This window comes from Bos mutus, chromosome 6 (genome assembly GCF_027580195.1).
Source record: "Bos mutus isolate GX-2022 chromosome 6, NWIPB_WYAK_1.1, whole genome shotgun sequence".
In the NCBI taxonomy this organism is placed as follows: Eukaryota; Metazoa; Chordata; class Mammalia; order Artiodactyla; family Bovidae; genus Bos; species Bos mutus.
This window is the reverse complement of record NC_091622.1, coordinates 103,477,565-103,500,885: the sequence shown is the minus strand read 5'-3', so window position 1 is coordinate 103,500,885 and position 23,321 is coordinate 103,477,565. Positions and strand designations below refer to the sequence as shown.

The following is a 23,321-nucleotide window of genomic DNA, read 5'->3' as shown; positions in this document are numbered from 1 at the left end:
CTGTGTGTTCCTATTTAAAGAGTTTGCTGATGAATCTCATTAAATGTTTTCTCAGAGAACAAGTTGGTTGCTGTGTTTACAATGAAGCATAAGCATAATTAAATAACTGCATTTATATTTTTATTAAAAATGTTCAAGATCTGCTGGTTACACAAAATCCAAGACTTATGGAAGACTTTGCTCCCCCAGTGTCTGCCCTGCTTTCTTGTCCGCCAGGCTGGATTCATCTCCTAGAATGGGTCCTAATTCTCCTTTGAGATTGGGTTCTCTTGGCTAACAGCAAAAGCAGAGAGATAGCATATGCATCCTAGGTCGCTCAGTCGTGTCCGACTCTTTGAGACACTATGGACTGTAGCCCGCCGGGCTCCTCTGTCCATGGGATTCTCCAGGCAAGAATACTGGGGTGGGATGCCATGCCCTCCTCCAGGGGAGCTTCCTGACCCAGGGATCGAACCCATGTCTCTTATGTCTCCTGCACTGGCAGGCAGGTTCTTAACCACTAACACCACCTGGGAAGCCCGAAGAAGACAATTCCTGGAGGTTAAAGGAAGTTGAAGGAAGACGTAGCATACTAGAGTTGTATGAGGAGAAGAGCTGAGTGTGCTTTAGGGCTGAGGGCAAAGTGCTTGAGGAAATAGGGAATTTAAACTGTAGGGGGAAGGGATTGCATTTAATTTTCTCTTGGTACAGTGATGCTGGGTGATGAATAACCACGTGAATATAATGGCACAAACATGCATCCAATTAAGCTCACAGGTCTCTGAAGCTTTCATAGGCAGGGCTTGCTCCTAAGACTGAGGTCCAACAGGGTCAGCTAGGCAGCTGCAGTGACATTGGCTGTGCTCACTGCCATGTCTGGGGTTCATCTGGCTGCTTGCCGGTACACCATGACTTTGGTTCATGGACTAGACAGCTCAGCCCAGCGGCTCATGGGTCATCCTCTGGCAGGTCAGCCCCATGTGACCTTGCATGGCCAGAGCAGGAGAAGGAGCAGGGAAAGTCCAGTCACTCAGCCTCCACCTGTGTCACATTTGCTGCCATCTCAGTGGGCAAAGAAAGTCACAAGACCCAACCAACTGGGGGGTTGGGCACTGCCAAGTTGCATCCCAAGAAGGATGGATCCCAAGAGGAGGGAAGAATTGCAGAGATTAATGCAATCATCTGTAAGATGCTCATAGAAAAGGAAGAGTCACTAGCACAAGTAGGGGTGGTGGTCTTTAACACATGTGGAACTTGTTATTTTTGTTCAGTTGCTCAGTTGTGTCCAACTCTTTGAGACCCCCATGGACTGCAGCATTCCAGGATTTCCCTGTCCATCACTATCTCCCAGAGCTTGCTCAAACTCATCTTCATTGAGTTGGTGATGTCATCCAACCATCTCATCCTCTGCGGTCCCTTTCTCCTTTTGCCTTCAGTCTTTCCCAGCATCAGGATATTTTCCAATGAGTCCGCTCTCCACATCAGGTGGCTAGACTTTTGAAGCTTCAGCTTCAACATCAGTCCTTCCAATGAATACTCAGGGTTGGTTTCCTTTAGGATTGACTCTTTCCTTTTGGCTTGCTGTCTGAGGGACTTGCTGTCTGAGGGACTCTCAAGAGTCTTCTCCAGCACCACAGTTTGAAAGCATCACTGGGGAGCTTTCAGTTCAGTCCAGTCTTTGTGACTCTTTGTGACCCCATAGACCACAGCACACCAGGCCTCTCTGTCCATCACCAACTCCTGGAGTTTACCCAAACTCATGTCCATTGAGTCGGTGATGCCATCCAACCATCTCATCCTCTGCTATTCCCTTCTCCTTCTGCCCTCAATCTTTCCCAGCATCAGGGTCTTTTCAAATGAATCAGCTCTGTGCATCAAGTGGCCAAAGTATTGGAGTTTGACTTCCCTCAAAATGGGCAAAAAACTGGGAGTCAGAGACAGAAGGGCAGTGTTTGCATTTTGCCCTGAGTGTCACTGAAGACTCTTGTTCAAATTTACTGATGGTATACTGTTAGCTTTCTGCATCTGAGGGGTCCACATTCTCAGATTCAGCCAATCTCAGATCAAAAAACATTTGGGGAAAAAAATTCCAAAAAGTGTCAAAAAGCAAAACTTGAATTCACTGCTGGCAACTATTTATATAACATATACATTGTATTTATGACTATTTACATAACATTTGCATTGTATTAGGTATTAAAAGTTGAAAAAACTTGGGCAGGTGTGCCCAAGTGGTAAATTCTACACCACTTTATACACGGGATTTTAACATCCAAAGACTTTGGTATCAGTGGGAGTCCTGACTCTAGTCTCTTGAAGATACCAAGAGACAGCTGTAGCTTTTTCCTCTTCTGTATGCAAAAAAGTGACTCCATCATTTTGCAGACCTGCTGTAGGCCAGGCATTGTGCCAGGTGACCGAAGGACACAGAGCCTCTGTGGTCAAGAACCTCACAGTCTAGGGTAGTGTTTCTCAGCCATGGCTGCACATCACCTAGGAACTATAAAAAGTGCCAATTCCAAGGGCCAAACTTAGAAGTCCTATTTGACTCATCTTGCAGGAGAAAGTGGGATTTTTAAAGTTACCAGGTGGTTCTAAGGTGTATCCAGGGCTGCAGGAGAGATAGAGTGATACAGACCCAGCAAGGCCAGTGCTGGGCAGGACAGGGTGAAGCTGTGCAGGAACACCAGGGCAGTGAGGCTTGGAGAGGAGGAGGAGGGAGGGCTTGCTGGATCCTGCAGCATGCATGGAGTCAACAGAGCATTGGGAAGGGCAACAGAGCATTCTAGAAGGCCAGTAAGAAAGCTCCAATGGTCTCAGAACAGCTGGCTATGAAGTGTAGAACTCACTCTTCTCAGTGGCCTTGGGATGAACACTTGGGGGTCAGAAACCTCACCTGGAGCTTTAGGATCTTTAGTAAAGGCACACCAGCAGAGTGAATTTGTTTTCTCATTGTATTCACTGTGTCTTCTCTTTCCTGTATGTGGATGCTTGACTTTTGCACACTCCAGGCCACCGTCCACTTTCCCTAAGCTTCCCTGTGCCAGGATCCAGATGACCAGGGACAGTCCTGTGCCCCCAGAAACTCCTGAAATTATTCAGACTAGCCAGTCCTAAGCCTGCTTGCCCTGCCTCTTCCCAAACTCCTGAAATTATTCAGACTAGCCAGTCCTAAGCTTGCTTGCCCTGCCTCTCCTGTTCCTTCCCACAGAAACCACCAGAGAAGCTCTTGATCACATTTTCTCCCTTGTCCCTGTGTCTCGTGAATGACCCTGATGCTTCCCCGGGGTGACCCCCAATGGTATGACGTGTCCCCTCCTCTTAGGAACCATGAATGACAGGCTTGTCTTTTCAATGGCAGTTGTCTCTTAATCTGTTGGCTTTACTATACCTCAAGTTTTCTATTAATAGACAATATTTCAGAGCATGCACTCACTGGACTCATTTTGAAGAATTGCCTCTCCATCTGTTGCTAACATATTTGTTGATAATTGTGATGAGTGCTCCCCAAAATGGCAATATCCAGCAGCAGCAACACCCCTATCCCCCTCATCAGAACACTGTGTGTGCCATGCCATCTCCATCTTGGCAGGAAGAGAGTCCAGGAAATTAACAGAAGGCATGTATTGATGCTGAAGCCTGAGATACAGGGATTGGAACAGCGGAGATGGAAGTGGAGAGAACCACTGGGGCAAATTGAGGGGTAGAGGTATTTCTGCTAAGTCTGAGGAACGAAGAGTTAGTGTCATTATTCTAGATAGGGTTCCAAGAGTTTAAGGATAAAACTTAGGAATGCAGTTTAAAGCTACACTGGGATCCTTGGGAGGGCTGTATTGAGATTCTTTCTGAAGACTGCTGGGAGTGGAAGGAAGTGTCTAGTACAATGTGATGTCTTAAGGTCCTGAAGACCCTGTGTAAGGAATCTCTCATGACCCCCCAATAAATAGCCTCCTGTATTAGCTTCCCAGGGGTGTTGGAACAAAGTCCCACAAATTGAGAGGCAATCAAGAGCAGAGATGTATTTTCTCACAGTCTTGGTGACTGAAATCCAAGGTCAAGATGTCTGCAGGGCTGTCCTCCCTCTGAAGGCAACAGGGATGGGTAGGTGTCAGTTCTGTCCCTGAGCTTCTGGTTTGGTGACATGCATACTTCCTTGGCTTGAGATGGTGTAACTCCAGCCTTCAAACGGCTTTCTCCCTTGGCTTACTTTCTTTTTCCAAACCTTGTGCTGTGCTAGTCACTCAGTCATGGCTGACTCTTTGTGACCCCGTGGTCTGAAGCCTGCTAGGCACCTCTGTCCATGGGGATTCTCCAGGCAAGAATACTGGAGTAAGTTGCCATGCCCCCCTCCAGGGGATCTTCCTGACCCAGAGATCAAATCCAGGTCTCTCACATTGCAGGTGGATTCTTTACTGTCTGAGCCACCAGGGAAACCCCATTCCAAATCTTGCCTGAGTGCATTTGAACAGCATGCATTTGAATGGCAGAATCTAAATCTTGCCCAGAACCCTAGCTGCAAGAGAGTCAAGACATGTTTTTTTGTTTCTCTCTCTCTCTCTCTTTCTTGTCCTTATAATACAGGGGGCAGGAAAGAAAGGAGTGGAAAAGGATACTAAGTGTCAAAAGATAATCTCTATCCCAGTGCCCCTCAGAGTCCTTGCAAAGAGCAGATCATGGCTGAGAAAGTGTTCTAAAAGCCTCTCTGCATCTGATTCATTGTGATTTGCATGATTGTGTAAAATCACATACCAAAATACATATGGAAGGGGAGCACATTGGTCAGGTAGCCTTGGATATGCTAGTAACTAATTAACCAAAATCTAGTGATTTAACATTAAATTAAAAGCCACAGAAGTAGAGAAAGGGGAAAGAAACAGAATTACTGAGCTCATTCAAAAGCCTTGAGTGAGGTGGTGTTTAAGCAGGATCAACTCAAATAGGATGTGAAGTCTGGGCAGATTTTATGAAATCACAGTATATCTGGGGGAAGGTATTGAAACTCATCTCAGCTGAGTTGTTCAGTCGCTTAGTTGTGTCTGACTCTTTATGACCCCATGGACTGCAGCTGGGAATTCCCCCAAATCTCAGTCTAGGAGGTTAGGAAACCCCAGACCTGTTGCATTTCTTGTTCCCAGTTTTTTGTTCTCTTCTGTCTCAGGAGATCTGGGAACACACAGATTGTTTTGATAGCCCTGCCTTCCTACCCTATGACCAACAAATGGAAGGAAGTCAAAGCAAATAAAGCAGAAGAAAATCAGAGGGTCATTTCATTCTACATCAGGCAAAGGCCTGCCTTCACACAGTCAGTCTTCCTACTGCAGTAAAGCCAAATGAAGCCTGAAGAAGCTGGTACCTTAGAATTTGATTTGTTTCTCTCCCTCTCTCTCTCTTTCTCTCTCCCTTCCTTTCCTTTTCTTTCTTCAATTCCTTCTTTCCTTCCTTCCTTCTTCTTTCTCTCTCTTTCTACCACTGTCCTGAAGTAAGTTCAGTATGATCTCCATGAAGAGAAGTGGGAGGAAGGAAAAGTGTTCAGGATGATCCTAAGGGGAGGATCGGCATCCAGGGTTATATCACAGGGTTATATCACACCAGCATCTTGGAAGTAGATATTATTAGCTTTATTACCAGTGAGCTCTGGGGCCTTCCATGGGTGGGGTAGCTGGATCCACAGCTAGGTTCTCATCCTCTTGAGCATCCTTGGGCATCCAGCTGCATCTTTTCAGCAGCACCACTCTGACCTCTGGCTTAGGCACACTGTACACCTGTAAACCACCTAAGATGGAGACAGATGTTCATATGAGACTTGACTCTGAATTTCAGGGAAACAAGGCAAAAAAATTATGTGGTAGAAGATCATCTCTTACGCAGGGCCTTCTTGCCATCCTAACTTCTGGTCTAGCACCCTCTGATGGCTACTACCTGAAGTCCAATCTTGGCTTCTGAGGACAGATCTAAAAGCCTGCCACTGGGTTGACTATCCCCTCCCAAGCAGACTCTCATCTTCTCCCAGGCTGTGGCCTTGTTGGTCCCAGTGAGATCACTCCACTGTCCTCCTTCATTTGGTAAATATCCATACAGAGTTAAGGTAATTTCATTTCAGGAGCTGAGAGGGGTGAAGGGAAGGGAGGGAGCATGGTGGAGCAGGAACAGACACTGGTGCAATATGGCTGCAGGAGAAGCAAGTGAAAATACAGCAAAATCCAGGATGCTTTGGATGCTTCCTCCTGGAATATGCAAGGAAAATGCAGGAACCAGTCTTCAAAGCAGGAATCACTGCTACTGGTAATGCTGAGTTGATTCTGTGCATCAGTAATTATTTCCCAGTGCGGGGACTGTGGATGGAACTTTAGCCCTGTATAATCTCCATCATCCCATCCCCCAGTTCCATGGCACAAATAACTGACACATCCTTAGTGTGTAGAGTTTCAAGTGCTCTTCCCCCAAATGCACAGATTGTTGTTGTTGTTCAGTCACTAAGTTGTGCCCTACTCTTTGCAACCCCATAATCTGTAGCACACCAGGCTTCCCTGTCCTTCACTCTCTTCTGGAGTTTGATCAAACTCATGTCTATTGAGTCAGTGATGCTATCTAACCAGCTCATCCTCTGCTTCCCTCTTCTCTTGCCTTCAATCTTTCCCAGCATCAGTCTTTTCCAGTGAGTTGGCTTTTCGAAGCAGTGACCAAAATATTGGAGCTTCAGCTTCAGCATCAGTCCTTCCAAAGAATATTCAAGGTTGATTTCCTTTAGGATTGACTGGTTTGATCTCCTTACTGTCCAAGGGGCTCTCAAGAGTCTTCTTCAGCACCACAGTTTGAAAGCATCAATCTTTGGTACTCAGTCTTCTTTATGGTCCATTTCTCACTTCCGTACACTTTTCATGCACATGCCGAGCCTGATGCTGGCCCCAGGGAGTACAAAATCACAGAGATGGTGGCTGAGTCTCATCATTTAAGATCTGGTTGAAAAATTGATGCTGCTGTAGTCTTAAAAGTAAAAAATGGAATGTTGTCAGATCCTGTAAATATCATGATAGCTCTAAGAAGTAAATAATGAAGAAAGATGATAGCATTTGCTCACCATATTTCTTTCATTCCATCTTTTATTTGGTCAGTAAGTCAGCCAGTCAACAAACACTTGTTAAGTACTTTTTCCAGATCAGGCCAGTGCTAACATACAGGGGACATAGAAATGAACAAGGGAGGATACCTGGTCTCAAGGAGACAGACACAGCAGATACAGCATAGTGGATGCTAGGATGGAAATGAAAATGGAGAGGAGTTGGGAGGGTCCAGGAGAGAGGCCTAAACCAGTCAGTCTTCCATGGACTAAGTGTGCATGGAATTAATTAAATTGGTATGTTGAAGCCTTAACTCCCAGTGTGATGGCTTTTGGAGCTGAGGCCTTTAGGAAGTAATTGGGTTTGGAAGAAGTCAAAGGATTGGAGCCCCCACAACGGGATTTGTGCTCTATAATGAGATGAAGGGGCTGGAGCTTGCTCTCTCCTCACAATGTGAGGATACAGCAAGAAACCTGCCAAGTAACCCAGGAAGAAACCAAGGACCCTAGCGTGCTGGACTCTGGTCTTGGACTTCCAGGCTCGGATACTGAGGAATAAATGTTGATGTTTACACCACCCAGTCCATGGTAATCTGTTTTAGCAGAGCAAGTCAACTGAGACACAACCCCCCATGGTAGTGAGTTTCCTGTTAGTGAAAGCAATCAAGCAAAGGCTGGATGTCCATCCATCAGGAATACAACTCTTGGGCCAGGTTTTGAAGAATGAATGGAAATCTGCCAGGCAGAGGGCAAAGCTTTCCAAATGGTGTCAAAGTCTTGGAGGTGTGATGAGTTTCCATGTGTTCAGAGAAAGGAGAGAGCAGGGCTGGAGTACAGGATGCACAAACAGGGGTGGGAGGGCAATTGTTGATGATTCTCATTCAAACTTTTACTAATGGACCTCACACCGTATACTGGGCTCATTCTCTCACTGATTGCTGAATGTTTTTAATTTACAGAAAGCAAATAGCCGAAAACTGTTCATATGTGCACACTTTGTAGTAAATTTCCGTTCTCCTGAGAAGGGACTCAGAGGAGACCTCGTATGGCACTAATTTTCACTTTCCCACATCTTGACTCAACCGGTAAAGGAGGCACACCAGGAAGTTTCAGCTCATCAGCTAGCATGGTGTGGAAATAAAAAATGGGGTTCTGCTGTCTGGCACTCCTGCTGGAGGTAACTTGCTGGGAAGACAGGTCTGCTTCAGAACTGCCCCAGAGCCTCCACCCTGGAGGGCCAGGAGGAAACAAGGACAGGGCCGGGTGACTCCACCCTGAAGGGGGCAACAGGGGGCGGTGGAAGCGCCCACTGGAAAGAAACTAGAGACAAAACATGGCTCTCCACATTTCAGCTGCCAACCGTGGATGGGTCACTGGTCTCTAGAACTTCAGGCTCGAGGAGGGGGAAGGGCAGGACTTTCCTGGCAGTCCAGTGGTTACGGCCTCACCTTCCAATTCAGGAGGTGCAAATTCAATCTTTGGTCAGGGAACTAAGATCCCACAAGCTTCACGGACAAAAAACCAAAACCTAAAATAGAAGCAACATCGTAACAAATTCAAGAAAGACTTTAAAAACGATCCACATCCAAAAAATTTTTATAAAAGGGGGGTGGGTAGCCATACCCCACCCCCGACAGAAGTTCTTCAACGACTAACATGAACTTCAGCACCAATTCTGTACCGTTTACGCAACCTTAAACAATAGCAGCTTACATAGATGAGGGATGCATTTTTTCCCCTCTTAATCAGTTTCCCTGCTTTGAGTCTTGCCCCAGTAATCCACACACAAGCCAAAGTGATACAAATGACTGGGATTGTGTCTGTCTTTCTCAAAACCCTCAGGCTTGGGGTAAAAGCCACCTGAGCCCTTTCCCCCTTTCTCCTTCTGGCCTCCTTGCTGGCCCTTGCAAGGTCCTGGTGCTGCCAGTTCCCTCAGCCACCTCACTCCTCCCCCCAGAAGTCCACTGGCTTGCTGCCTCTCTTCTTCAGATCTTTGCTCAAAGGTCACATCCTCAGTCCCTAAACACCCTGTTGAATGCTCACAATTACCCTACCAGGTACTTATTAATATTAGGAGGCTTATAGAGTGAAATAACCTGCTGAAATCTTGTGGTAAGTGTCTGCATGAATTAGGACACCAACAGTGTGTGGCAGACAACAAGGAGCCCAACTCAAATCGCCCTAAGCAATGTGTTTTTCAGCACGTATAACTGAAGCCCAGTGGAATATGGCTTCAGGCAGGGTTTGATCAGGCTTTGGTACCATTTCTCTGCTGTCCTTGCAGCTCTGCCTTCTCCAAAAATGGGCTTCATCTTTAGCTTGTCTTTCTTTGTAGCACCCAATGGCTTCTACAGTTTGGGGCAGGGGTCATTTCCCCACATCACACCAGCCAAAGGCAGAGAATATCACTTTAGATAGCTTCTGGAAGGAAAAGGAAGAAAACGTTTCCTTTCCTGAACCCCCTAGAAAATCATCTCCCCAGTTTTCATGGGCCATGATTTGTTCATATGCTCAGCCTGAGCCAACTATTAAAGCCACCTGGAGACACGTGCTCCATCCCAAAGCCAAATTAAATGCAAAAGTGACTTTTAGAATGATCGATGGAGTATGATCTCTTTATTGCAAGAACAAACCAAAGTCCTGTGATATGTGGATATACATTTGCATAAGCAAAAGCGAGAAAGAATGGAGGAGCTAAATGAATCAGTGTGGTTATGTGGCAGGTAGAGGAGACCCTAGGATGTTGAAAGGAGAAACTCAAACATGTATTTGTATTCTACGATTTATTATAATGAGCTGGCGTTACTTTCATCATGCAAATATTAAAGAATTTTAAGAGTGGGAGAAATGAAACCACATAAAAGCCATCTATATTCTAAGATTCCAGAATTCCGTCCCAAGGGTACTGCTGTGCTTGGAACTGTACAGGTGTGGGGTGCAGAAACCACTCAGATGTCCAGCTACTTTCACATAACTCACAGTCTAAAACTGGACTTGAATTTACTTGTTTGTTAGAACTAGAACTGAGGCAATGGGAGGGTGCAGGGTGGATTGGCCCCAGCTGGAGAAGGGATTGGAGCCACACCTTGGCAGGATAATGCTGCTAAGAGCCATGCTTACAGAAAATGCCCTCATTGTTGTGTGGCAGTATGCTGTAACCATTTCTTGTGTATTAATTCTCTGACTCCTCCCAACAGCCCTCTGAGATGTATATTTTGTTATCATCATCCCCATTTTACAGATGAGAAAACCAAGCCTCAGGGAGCTTAGTATTTATATTGAGGACATAATAAAAATGTTAAAGTTTAGAGGCACTGGTCCAGAGAGTGGAAGCTTCTGATAAATAGATGAGACACTTGAGACCAGACTCCTCCTTTCAGGAAAACACTAGGTGGGGGAGGGGTGTAAAGAGAGGATACTCATGCCCTGAGGGCACCTTATTCTGTCCACCTGCTCTGGCCAGTGGGGGCCTTAGTACAATACTGATGAACTGAGTAGGGAGGGGGCTTGAGGGTGGAAACCACTTTCTGTCCAGCCTAAAGTAATGGGAGCTGATGGGACATTGATGTCAAGTACCCTAAGAGGGAAGGAAGAGGGACAGGGAGGAAGGAGACAAGGAGATGTGGTGGTGAAGAGAGAAAAGAAAGTGTCAGAAGGAAGGTGGGAGGGGAGAAGGAGGAAAATCCAAATAGTCAGTATTGGTTCTCCGGGGAATCTGGGAACCTACCATCAACAGATGAAGGGGTAAAGAAGATGTGGTTTAGCTATATAACGGAATACCACTCAGCCTTAAAAAAAAAAAGAATGAAAACTTGCCATTTGAAGCGACATGGATAGACCTGGAGGGCCTTATGCTAAGTGTCACCATGCTTTGCATTATCCTTGAATGTTATTCATCTTAGTGTTGAAAGTTTGTACCCTCTTACCAACCTTTCCCTATTTCCTCCTCTTCTAGCCCCTGGCAACCACTTTTCTACTCTCTGTTTCTATAAGTTTGGCTTTTTTTTTTTAGATTCCACATACAACTGAGACGGTGCAATATCTGTCCTTCTCTGTCTGACTTCTCACTTAGCATAATGCCCTCAAGGTCCAATACTTAGGTTGCTTCTATGGCTTCAGTTCAGTCTCTCAGTTGTGTCCAACTCTTGCGACCTCATGGACTGCAGCAGGCTTCCCTGGCCATCACCAACTCCCAGAGCTTGCTCAAACTCATGTCCATCGAGTCGGTGATGCCGTCCAACCATCTCATCCTCTGTCATCCCCTTCTCCTCCCGCCTTCAATCTTTCCCAGCATCAGGGTCTTTTCCAATGAGTCAGTTCTTCACATCAGGTAGCCAAAGTATTGGAGTTTCAGCTTCAGCATCAGTCCTTCCATCAGGACTGATTTCCTTTAGGATTGACTTGTGATTGTGATTCCACTTATTATTATGATTCCATAGCTTGGCTACTGTCAATGATGTGGCCAAAACAGACCCTCCTAAAGTATCAAATAAACACAAATGTAAATAAAAGTTCTAATATTTTCTTCCTGTACATCCCCCCTTGCATACCACACTGTTAAATCAGACGGGAGATAACCCAGCTGCCTGCAGCTTTTGCTAACTGCTTTTTCTGATTCTCTGTCTCCAGGACACGTTCACATCACAGACTTCAACATAGCGACAGTCGTGAAAGGCGCAGAAAAGGCTTCCTCCATGGCCGGGACCAAGCCCTACATGGGTGAGTGTTCCAGGCCCCCTCAGGCCTCAGCGTTCCTCTCCTGCTACATCCCACCCCTCCCTCAGCCCACCTCCCACCCCCACACCAGACCCCAGCCATGCTCTCTCACACCTCTGGCCCTTACCTAAGCTGTCTGGAGTTCACCTAAACTCATGTCCATTGAGTCGGTAATACCCATCCAACCATCTCATTCTCTGTCGTCCCCTTCTCTTCCTGCCCTCAATCCTTACCAGCATCAGGGTCTTTTCAAATGAGTCAGCTCTTCACATCAGGTGGCCAAAGTATTGAGTTTCAGCTTCAACATCAGTCCTTCCAATGAACACCCAGGACTGATCTTATTTAGGATGGACTGGTTGGATCTTCTTGCAGTCCAAGGGACTCTCAAGAGTCTTCTCCAGCACCACAGTTTGAAAGCATCAATTCTTCGGCGCTCAGCTTGCTTTATAGTCCAGCTCTCTCATCCATACATAACTACTGGAAAAATCATAGCCTTGACTAAATGGACCTTTGTTGACAAAGTAATGTCTCTGCTTTTTAATATGCTGTCTAAGTTGGTCATAACTTTCCTTCCAAGGAGTAAGCATCTTTTAATTTCATGGCCGCAATCACCATCTGCAGTGATTTTGGAGCCCCCAAAAATAAAGTCAGCCACTGTTTCCACTGTTTCCCCATCTATTTACCATGAAGTGATGAGACCAGTTGCCATGCTCTTAGTTTTCTGACTGTTGAGCTTTAAGCCAACTTTTTCATTCTCCTCTTTCACTTTTATCAAGAGGCTCTGTAGTTCCTCTTCACTTTCTTCCATAAGGGTGGTGTCATCTGCATATCTGAGATTATTGATATTTCTCCTGGCAATCTTGATTCCAGCTTGGCTCAGGCTTAAGAAAAAACAAGCAATAAGCCCTTCTTCTTTTTCGTTAAAGTCCAGCGGTGTTGCCAAAATACGTTTTGCTGCTGGTCATTGCAGGTCTGTATTCTGAAGTATACATTACCCTTCCAATATAGTTTCAGGTTGGCTTTTCTGTAGGACTTTTGATGGAAAGGTCATGTTGCACCAAGTCTTAGTTATGAGGGCTTCCCAGGTGGCTTAGTGTTAAAAAAACACCCGCCTACTAATGCAGGAGACATAAGAGACGTGGGTTTGATCCCTGGGTTGGGAAGATCTCCTGGAGGAGGGCATGAAAACCCACTTCAGTGTTCTTGCCTGGAAGATCCCATGGACAGAAAACCTTGGTGGGCTATAACATGGGGTCACAAAGAGTCAGGTGTGACTGCAGTGACTTAGCACACACACCGGGTCTTAGTTGTGGGATATTTAGTTGCGGCATGCAGGATCCAGTTCTCCTACCAGGGATGAAACCCAGACCCCCTGCACTGGGAACATGGAGTCGCAGCCACTGGACCACAAGGGAAGCTCCCAGAAATGTCTTTTGCTTTAATCCACATTCTGTTCTTTTACTTTCTTTTCTTTGTTAAGGATCCTTATTACCTGAATGTTGGGTTTTCTTTGCCAATCCTCAACATTTGCCATTTTCAAATCTTTTGTCTTTCTTCCTATGTTCAATTTGCTTCTCAATTTTTTATCTTTCTCTTTATTTTAAAGCAGTCTCTATTGTATTTGTTTTGTGTGCTTTCTCATGAAGTATTTGTTTCTGAAATAATTTTCCTTTTTTCTGATGTTTTTCACGAGTCCTCTTATGAGATTTCTGAGTATCTAAATCATAATTTACATGTTCTTTCATGTCTTGCATAATTTTTAATGTCTATATTATTCATTCTTAATGTCTATGTAGTTATCAATTGCTGATGACAAACCATGTCAAAACCTAGATGTTTAGAACAGAAGCAATCTTTTATTTATCACATCTGCTACTTGACTGAGTGGTTTTTCTGCTGGTTTTGGCTAGGCCCACTCATTCAGCTGCTCGGCCAGCCTGCTGCTGCTAAGTCGCTTCAGTCGTGTCTGACTCTGTGCGACACCACAGACGGCAGCCCACCAGGCTCCTCCGTCCATGGGATTTTCCAGGCAAGAGTACTGGAGTGGGACACCTGAAATGAACAGGCCCCTCTCTCTGCATGGTCTTTTATCATCAAGGAGACGAGAGTGAACTTGGTCACATGATGGCAGCAGTTTCAGGAAGGAAAGCCCAACTCTCAAGTGCCTACCGATCCTCTCCTTGCTTCACATTTCCTGATGTCCAATTGGCCAAAGCAAGTGACGTGACAAAGTCCAGGGCCCACATGGGAGGGGACTGCGTAGAGTGTGGGTACCTGATGGCCTGATCCATTGGGAACCATTCATGAAACAATCCACCACACTGTCTTTTCTGAGGTACTTTCATTGTCCAGTGTTGTTCTGCTTGCCATTGTCCTTTCTCTTACAATCACTTTGCATGGAATTTCACTTAATGTTGGTTTTCCTGAATCGTTAGAAGATGGTGTGATTCAGGGTAGCTTCTCTAACCGACCTGCCTCTTCTATTGTTTATGTGACATGTCATGTCCCTAGGCAGCTTGCTACCTGGGATTTCCTGGCCCAGTCCTCTTGCCCACTTCCATCTGGACCTCCCCTTTCTTTCATCTGTAGGGCCCCCATCCTGCTTAGTTTTGATTTCACTCCCAACAGTTTCTCCTTGGGATCCTTCCTAGAAGAGAGCTCTGGCTGGATTGAGTGAATGGATTTTGTGTTCCAGACTCCAACTTCTGCAGAACTCACCAAGGACACTTTTCATTCACCTGAGATGGGGCTGGACAAGCTTCTCACTGTTTCAGCTGCTGTTCTCAGACTGGCTATTCTTCCCAGTCAGTGTCTGCTGACTCTTTTGGAGTTCTCTGTCCTCTGGTGCATCATCAGCTGTGTTATTTTTATACAGAAATCACTGCTATAGAGGGCTTATGACTGTTGCTGGTTTGTTCCCATCTGCTTATATTTTGGGGTTTGTGGGAACAACTTAGCTTTATAGTAAGTGTTGCCCATGGTTTTTGCTTTATCTTGTATCTGCTCTGCCAGTGTTTATATGTGGATTGTGGAGATTCAAGAACTATGTCATCACGTCTCCAGAATTGACTCCTTGTGTTATTTGTCACTAACTTAATAAATTACATAATAGTGAAACAATACTTTTTAGTATTTACTATGTGCTAGGCATTCTATCCATAACCTTATTTAAGCCTCATAAACATGCGTGCGTGCTTAGTCACTTCAGTTGTGTCTGGCTCTTTGTGACCCTGGACTGTAGCCTGCCAAGCTTCTGTGTCCATGGGATTCTCCAGGCAAGAATTGTGGAGTGGGTTGCCATGCCCTCCTCCAGGGGATCTTCCCGAGCCAGGGATCAAACTCATGTCTCTTATGTCTCCTGCATGTACAGGCAGGTTCTTTACCACTAGCGCCACCTGGGAAGCCATTCATAAACATAAAGTAGGCACAATTATTTATTCCCACTTTTAGAGTTGAGAAAATGGGTTGAGAGTTAGGTGACCTGCCCAGGTTGACATCAGGATGAGAGCAGAGCCAAGTCAGTGTGAACAGCAGAGGGTATACATATGAGCAGATCTGTCTACTTCAGAGTCCCCTTGGGATGCTAAATACAGACCCCAATACAGCTTTCTTTCTTTTTTTTTTAATTTTTTTATAACAGAAGTATTTTTATTTATTTTTATTTTTTACTTTACAATATTGTATTGGTTTTGCCATACATCAACATGAATCTGCCACGGGTGTACACATGTTCCCCATCCTGAACCCCACTCCCACCTCCCTCCCCATACCATCCCTCTGGGTCATCTCTGTGCACCAGCCCCAAGCATTCTGTATCCTGCATCAAACCTGGACTGGCGATTTGTTTCTTATATGATATTATACATGTTTCAATGCCATTCTCCCAAATCATCCCACCCTCTCCCTCTCCCACAGAGTCCAAAAGACTGTTCTATACATCTGTGTCTCTTTTGCTGTCTCACATACAGGGTTATCGTTACCATCTTTCTAAAATCCATATATATGCATTAGTATACTGTCCCAATACAGCTTTCATTGTTGACGATCCTTCTGAAATCCCTTTCCAGAAGAATCCAGGTCTGAGGCAGTTCTGGAGGTCAGATCTGCAGTAAGAGCCAACAGAGATCAGATGGGCAGGACTTGGAGATGGAGAATGGCAGTGAAGGAGGGGGCAAAGCTGCCTCCAGGCCTCTGGGTCTAGCAGCAGAGTGGATTCCAGGGAGGCTCCTGTGCAGAGAGCACCACAGGAGGGGCGAGTGCGAGGGATGGTGGGAAGGATGGACTTGGAGGTGAGGTGTCTGTAGGAACTTCCGGACATTCGGATGTACTCCAAGCATCTGGAGAGTGGTGTGGACTCAGTCTGTGCATTGAGAGTTACCGTCATGGAGATGCAGCAAAGCCAAGGCAGTGGGAGAGAAAAACACTGGTTCTAAGCCCAGGAGCATCTTGCCCGAAGGGGTGGAGAGAGGCCAGAAGAGTCATCATCTGCAGAGGGAACATGGAGGAGAGGGGAGAAGAATCTCCCATTTGGAGCCGCCTCCATAACCCTATAGATTAGTTCCTACTGCCTTTAGGCTATTTCCAAAAAGAAAATTGATCTCTAGGAAATTGGGTTCTTGACCACTGGAGAAGTTCAAGACAGTGTTCTCCCAATGCTGACCTTTCAGCCCCTGCTTTACCGCCATTCAGAGCAGACTTCCCTGGGTGCCTCGGCTTCCCACTCCTATCTGAGGCTCCTCTGTCCTTGCTCTTAGCCTCTGGGAAAGCAGGCCCGTGGTGACCCAGCTGGCCACTCTCTACAGTGGCCCCACCTTCCAAAGGGAGAAGAAAGCTGGACATGTATTGTGATCCCATCACATGTCTGTCATCACGTTTAATCCCCAGAAGATCCAGGAGAGTTTTTCATATCTCTCTCATTTTATATAAGAGTAAGCTGAGGCCCAGAGAGGTTAATTAACCTACGCTGAATCACACAGCTGCCAAGGGATAGAGCCAGAATTTGAAGCCACATGTATATGGGTCTGAAGTCCCTGCTCTTTTTAAAAAAAATGTTTAATGAAATATAGTTGATTTATGATGTCATGTTAGTTTCAGGTATACAACGAAGTGATTCAGTTATGTGTCTGTGTGTGTGTATATATATATATATATATATGGAAAGAGAATGTTAAAAAATATTGTTTTAAACATTCTCTTTTCTCTTAGGTTATTGCAATATATTGAGTATAGTTCTCTTCATTATGTAGTAGGTCCTTGTTGGTTATCTATTTTATATATGCTATGCTATGCTATGCTAAGTCACTTCAGTTGTGTCCGACTCTGTGTGACCCCATAGACAGCAGCCCACCAGGCTCCCCCATCCCTGGGATTCTCCAGGCAAGAACACTGGAGTGGGTTGCCATTCCTTCTCTAATACATTAAAGTGAAAAGTGAAAGTGAAGTCGCTCAGTCGTGTCCCACTCTCAGTGATCCCATGGACTGCAGGCTACCAGGCTCCTCTGTCCATGGGATTTTCCAGGCAAGAGTACTGGAGTGGGGTGCCATTGCCTTCTCCGATTTTATATATAGTAGTGTGTATATATTTATCCCAAACTCCTAATTTATGCTTCCCCCACTTTCCCTGGGTAACCATAAGCTTTTTATGTCTATAAGTCTATTTATGTTTTGTAAATAAGTTTATTCATATCATTTTTTTGGATTCCACATATAAGCAATATCATATGGTATTTGTCTTTCTCTGTTGGGTTTTTTCACTTAGTTTGACAATCTCTAGGCCCATCAATGTTGCTGTAAATGATGTCATTTCATTCTTTATGTCAAGTACTGTTCCATGGTATATATACAGATATATAATATACACACACACCTCATCTTCTTTAGGTTTCCCAAGTGGTGCTAGTGGTAAAGAGCCTACCGACCCATGCAGGAGACATGAGAAGTGTGGGTTCGATCACTGGATTGGGAAGATCCCCTGGAGGGGGGCATGGCAACCCATTCCAGTATTCTTGCCTGGAGAATCCCAGGGAGAGAGGAGCCTGGCAGCTACAGTCCGTAGGGTCACAAAGAGTCAGACATGATGGAAGTGACTTAGCACACACGCATCTTCTTTATCCATTTGTCTGTTGATGGACACTTGCCTCCAAAGTTCATGCTTTTGACACTATACCAAGTTGCCTTTTGACACTGAGTTCTTGTATCAGAAAGCCACATTTCTCAGACAAGAGAAAGGTGTATTATCCCAGCTGTACCTGGGATTCCGGACTTCTGGTGTCCTTCTAATTAAGGGGTCTTTGGTACTGAATTGATAAACAAATGTGCAGGAGAGGCTTTTGTGAGATTTGGAAAGTGCAACTTATTTACCAAAAGGAAATAATTTCAGAGACCATAGGGGTTGGCAGTGCCAGGCAGTAGGAGGTTAGTAGGGAAGATGAGGGTGAGGGGAAAACTCTCTCAATCAAGTCACATTCTGCAGTTCCCAGGGCTGTAAATTCCTGCTACCAAGCGGCAGCTTTGTTGACTTCGTTCACTTGAGCTATTTGGTTCAAAGGCCCAATAACAAGTTCCCAGAATGTTCCAAACATGCTTTCAGGGAACGCGCTGATGAGTAAGCTCCCAAAGGTTGCTCATGAAGAATGATCCCAGAAGAAACATTTGCATAGAGCTGAATTTTCATTAATTAAAAAAGCAGATGGAATTCACAAACAGGGAAAAAAAGAACTCTCTGAAAGGTGCCAGATTAGAAGTAAGAAATGTTCCAGCAGCTGTCTGGGGCTTCAGTTTATCCATCTGAAGTGAGATGAAGAACTGAGCATTCTTTCAGCAAACATGGAATGTTTGCATGTCAGGAGTGCAGGGCTCAGAGTCAGGCATTGGGCCCCAGGGACTCAGCATCTCTGGGACAGACAGCTGTGAAGGCCTGCATGTAAGCTGATCCCTGTCAAGAAAGACTCCCCAGAATGGGACCATCTGAATTAGACTCACAGGGTGTGTTCACAGCTCAGCTGCCGGGTGAGGGTAAGGAGAGGCCATTCCAGTCCATGCAAAGGCATGGATGGGGTCATAACATGGTGGTCTGGGAGACCCTAGTGGTCCTGTTTTTTAATAGCTTTATAGAATTAGAGGAGGTGGGAGGGAGAGACGAGACAGACCAAAGCACCAGGGTCTTGAATGCCATAATAAGGGTCATGGAACCAGAAGATATGCCAATGCCAGAGACGGTCATGATCAGACTCATGGGATCAGCCTCAAGGGTGTCCTTGGAGAAGCAAACAGGTAACTGAGCTTGCCAGGAATGGGTCTCGATGAAGCGTGGGCTTCAGCATCGGGCAGTTTGAGTATCTTCTGCTTAGAGACTAGATGAACTAAGATAAATTACATTATCCAGTATAAGGTACATAAAGCACCCAGCATGGTGAAGGATGAACCACGGGACCTGATAGTGTCTTCATCTGAGAAATGGGACTAATGGTTATGCAAGAATGGCAACCCACTCCAGTATTCTTGCCTGGAGAATTCCGTGGACAGAGGAGCCTGGAGGGCTACAGTCCATGGGGTCACAAAGAGTTGGACACGACTGAGTGACTAACTTCCCTGGTGGCTAAAGAATCCGCCTGCATTGTGGGAGACCTGGGTTCGATCCCTGGGTTGGGAAGATCCCCTGGAGGAGGCATGGCAACACTCCAGTACTCTTGCCTGGAGAATCCCTGTGGACAGAGGAGCCTGGTGGGCTACAGTCCATGGGGTTGCAAAGAGTTGGACGCTAACAACTAAGCACTAACTGACACTGAACTTCTAAGCACACAGATTGACTAACACTTTCAATTGGCCTTAGTAGGCTGTTTGTGAGGAGTTCACGATGTGACTGTGGAAGACCAGTACGTGACGTAACGCCAAGTGTAGATACATCACACTGGTAGCTAAGATTACTACTGTTGCACTTGTCATTGTTATCCTTCAGATGCTTGATTAGTTGGTATATGTTAAGCCCTGGGAATCCAGAGCCAGATATGACATTTCCTTGCCTTATGGAGCTTGCAGTCTAGTCAAGAAAACAGACTCAAAACAGATCCTAATTCATGGTTACAGCTGGATGGATTGGGAGTAGGTGGGGGTGGGGGGGAGTGCCCTGGGAGACCAGGGGGCTGTCCTTTCCCCAGTGAGCAAACACACTCACTGTGTTGAGTTGTTGTGGAGGCACCATGGCCCATGGCCACGCTTGTGCTTTCCTTGTAGAAATGATGGAGGTTAGAGGAAGTGAAGCGTGCTGCCCTCTGTGCCAGAGAAAGTGACAGAGTCAGCATTCAGACTCAGGTCAGTGAGGCTCCAAGACCCAGTATCTTCCCTGAGAACCTGCCAGTCATCCATCCATCCATTCGACAGAGATTTGTTGAGCACCTTCCACATGGCAGGCAGGGTTCTACAGGCTGGAAATACATCTGTGAACAAAATATTCCTGCCCTCATTGGTTTGGCTGTTTGTGAGAGAGACAATCACTTTGCAAATCATCAAACCAATAAACATAGTTTGAGATGTTTATTTTTGAGGAAGAATTTCCATGCAGCAAAATGCACTCTTTTAGTGTATAATACTGTGAATTTGGACAAACACAGTCATGCAGCCACCACCATAACAAAGACAGAGAAAAAGTTCCAGCACCTCTAAAATTCTCTTATCACAGTCCCTGGGAGCTAGTGATCAGTACCCCTATAACTTGTACTAGTCCAGAAAGTCATAAAAACAGAGCCATATTGTCTATAACTTTGGGAATCTAGCTTTTTTTTTTACTCAGAATGCTGTGTTTGAGACTTAGCTATGTTGCAGGGATCAGCAGTTTTCCTTTTGTTTGCTGAGTAGGACTCCTTTGGATGAATGAAAGTGAAAGTGAAAGTCGCTCAGTCATGTCTGACTCTCTGCAATCCCATGGACTATACAGTCCATGGAATTCTCCAGGCCAGAATGCTGGAGTGGGTAGCCTTTCCCTTCTTCAGGGGATCTTCCCAACCCAGGAGTCGAACCCAGGTCTCCCACACTGCAGGTGGATTCTTTACCAGCTGAACCACAAAGACAGTGAAAGAGAGAAAGTGAAGTCGCTCAGTCATGTCCGACTCTTTGCGACCCCGTGGACTGTAGCCCACCAGGCTCCTCGGTCCATGGGATTCTCCAGACAAGAATACTGGAGTAGGTTGCCATTTCTTTCTCCAGGGGATCTTCCCTACCCAGGAATTGAACCTCGGTCTCCCGCATTCCAGGCAGACGCTTTAATCTCTGAGCCACAAGGGAAGCCCCAAATACACATCCAGTATGTATATTGAATGAATATACATAATCAGTTTATCCATCCACCAGCTGTAGGGCATTTGAGTGGTTTCCAGTTTTACAAAATTAAAGATAAACTGTTTACATGCAGGTTTTTATACAAACTTTAGCTTCTAGTTGTTGTTATTCAGTTGCAAAGTCGTGTCAGATTCTGCAATCCCATGGACTGCAGCACACCAGGCTCCTCTGTCCTCCATGATCTCCTCCTCTGTCCTCCACTATCTCCTGGAGTTTGCTCAAATTCATGTCCATTGAGTCGGTGATGCTATCTAACCATCCCATCCTCTGCCTCCCCCTTCTCCCTTTGCCTTCAATCTTTCCCAGAATCAGGGTCTTTTCCAATGAGTCGTCTCTTCACATCAGGTAGCCAAAGTATTGGAGCTTCAGCTTCAGCATCAGTCCTCCCAATGAATATTCAAGACTGATTTCCTTTAGGATTGACTTAAGTTGCTACTTCTATAGAATAATTAGTTAGAAGTGGGATTCTTGGATCCTATCCATGCACCTTCTTTGTGAAGTATGTGCTCACATCATTGGCCATTAATTTATTGGATTGACTGACTTTTATTATATATTCTGGTTATAAGTCCTTTACCAGACATGTTTGCAAATATTTTCACCAGTCAGTGGATTATCTTTCTATTACATTAATAGAGTCTTTTAAAAGGCAGATGTTTTAAATTCAAATAAAGTCCAATTTCTTTTTCATTTATTGATCATGTACTGGCTGTCATATCTAAGCATCTTTTCCTCCATCACTGCTGCTGCTACTGCTGCTAAGTCACTTCAGTCGTGGCCGACTGTGTGTGACTGCATAGACGGCAGCCCAGCAGGCTCCCCCGTCCCTGGGATTCTCCAGGCAAGAGTACTGGAGTGGGGTGCCATTGCCTTCTCCCTCCTCCCTCACATAAGGTCGAAAAGATTTTCTCCTTTGTTTTCTCATAGAAGTTTTATACTTTTGCATTTTATATTTAGAGCTATAGTCCATTTTGAGCTCACTTTTGAATATGATGTGAAGGTTCATTTATTTGCAAAGACTGTTCAGTTGTTCTATCCAGCACCATTTGTTGCAAAGACAGTTCTTTCTCTATTGCACTGGCCTTGCAACTTCATCAACACTCAACTGACCATAAATGTATGGGTCTATTTTCTGGATTCCATTGATCTATTTGTTTATGCTTTGGCCAGTCTCATACTTTTCCAGTTGCTTCATAGTAATATTTAAATCAGGTGGTGAAAGTCCTTTAATTTTTTCTTCTTTTCAAAATTATTTGAGCTATTCCTATACCCTTTGCCTTTTCATGTAAATTTTATCATAGAATCAGATTGCTGATTTCTACCCCCACCCCCAAAAAAAGTCCTGATGGCTTTTGTTAGGATTACACTGAATCTAGGTCAGTTTAGAAAGAAGTGACAACCTAACAATGTTGAGTCTTCCAATCCATGAAGGCAGAATCTCTATCCATATGTTTAGATGACCTTGGATTCTTTTATAGTTTTCAGCCTACCAATCTTGCAAATATTTTGTTACAAGTAGACCTGTCTTAGGCTTCCCTAATAGCACAGTTGGTAAAGAATCCACCTGCAATGCAGGAGACCTAGGTTTGATCCCTGGGTTGGGAAGATCCCCTGGAGAAGGGAAAGGCTACTGACTCCAGTATTCTGGTCTGGAGAATTTCATGGACTGTATAGTCCATGGAGTCACAAAGAGTCGGACACGACTAAGTGACCTTCCCTCACTCACTCACTCAGGCCTTATCTTATGAATTTTGGATGCTATCCAAATGCCGTATTTTTGAGAAATTCAGTTCCATGTCATTCATTGCTAATCTTTAAAGACACAATTGATTTTTGTGTGTTGACCTGATATCCTGTAATTTTGCTGAATTCACTTATCAGTTCCAGCAGGTGTTTTAGTAAATTCTTTGAATTTTTTATGTAGGCAGTAAAGGCAGTTTTACTTTCTCCTATCCAATCTGCATGCCTTTCTTTGTCTTATTGCCCTGTCTAGAACATTTACACTTGGTCTTGATCCTGATTTTTGTCGTAAATCAATTAGTTGTGGGGTTTTTGTTTGTTTGTCTTCCTGCTAGGTATGATATTAGCTATAAGGTTTTTGTAGTTGCTTTTCATCAGATTAAGGAAATTTCCTTCTATTTCCAATTTTCTAAGTTTTTAAAAATCATAAATGAATGTCAAATTTTCTCAAATATCTTTTCTGTGACTATTAAGATAATCATATGGTTTCTCTTCC

The 23,321-nt window shown here is 44.9% G+C and overlaps 1 protein-coding gene across 2 annotated transcripts in view; it reads left to right on the top strand.

The window, feature by feature from the left end:
• The window catches only part of STK32B (serine/threonine kinase 32B), a 407,675-nt gene that overhangs the window by 325,476 nt on the left and 58,878 nt on the right, over positions 1-23,321 (top strand). The window contains exon 6 of one of the 2 annotated variants that reach the window (XM_005893204.3): positions 11,666-11,755. The exons of the other annotated variant lie outside the window; for it this stretch is intronic. Coding sequence (XP_005893266.1) covers positions 11,666-11,755 — 90 coding nt within the window. The remainder of the gene's footprint in view (positions 1-11,665; positions 11,756-23,321) is intronic. 2 annotated transcript variants of the gene reach the window in all.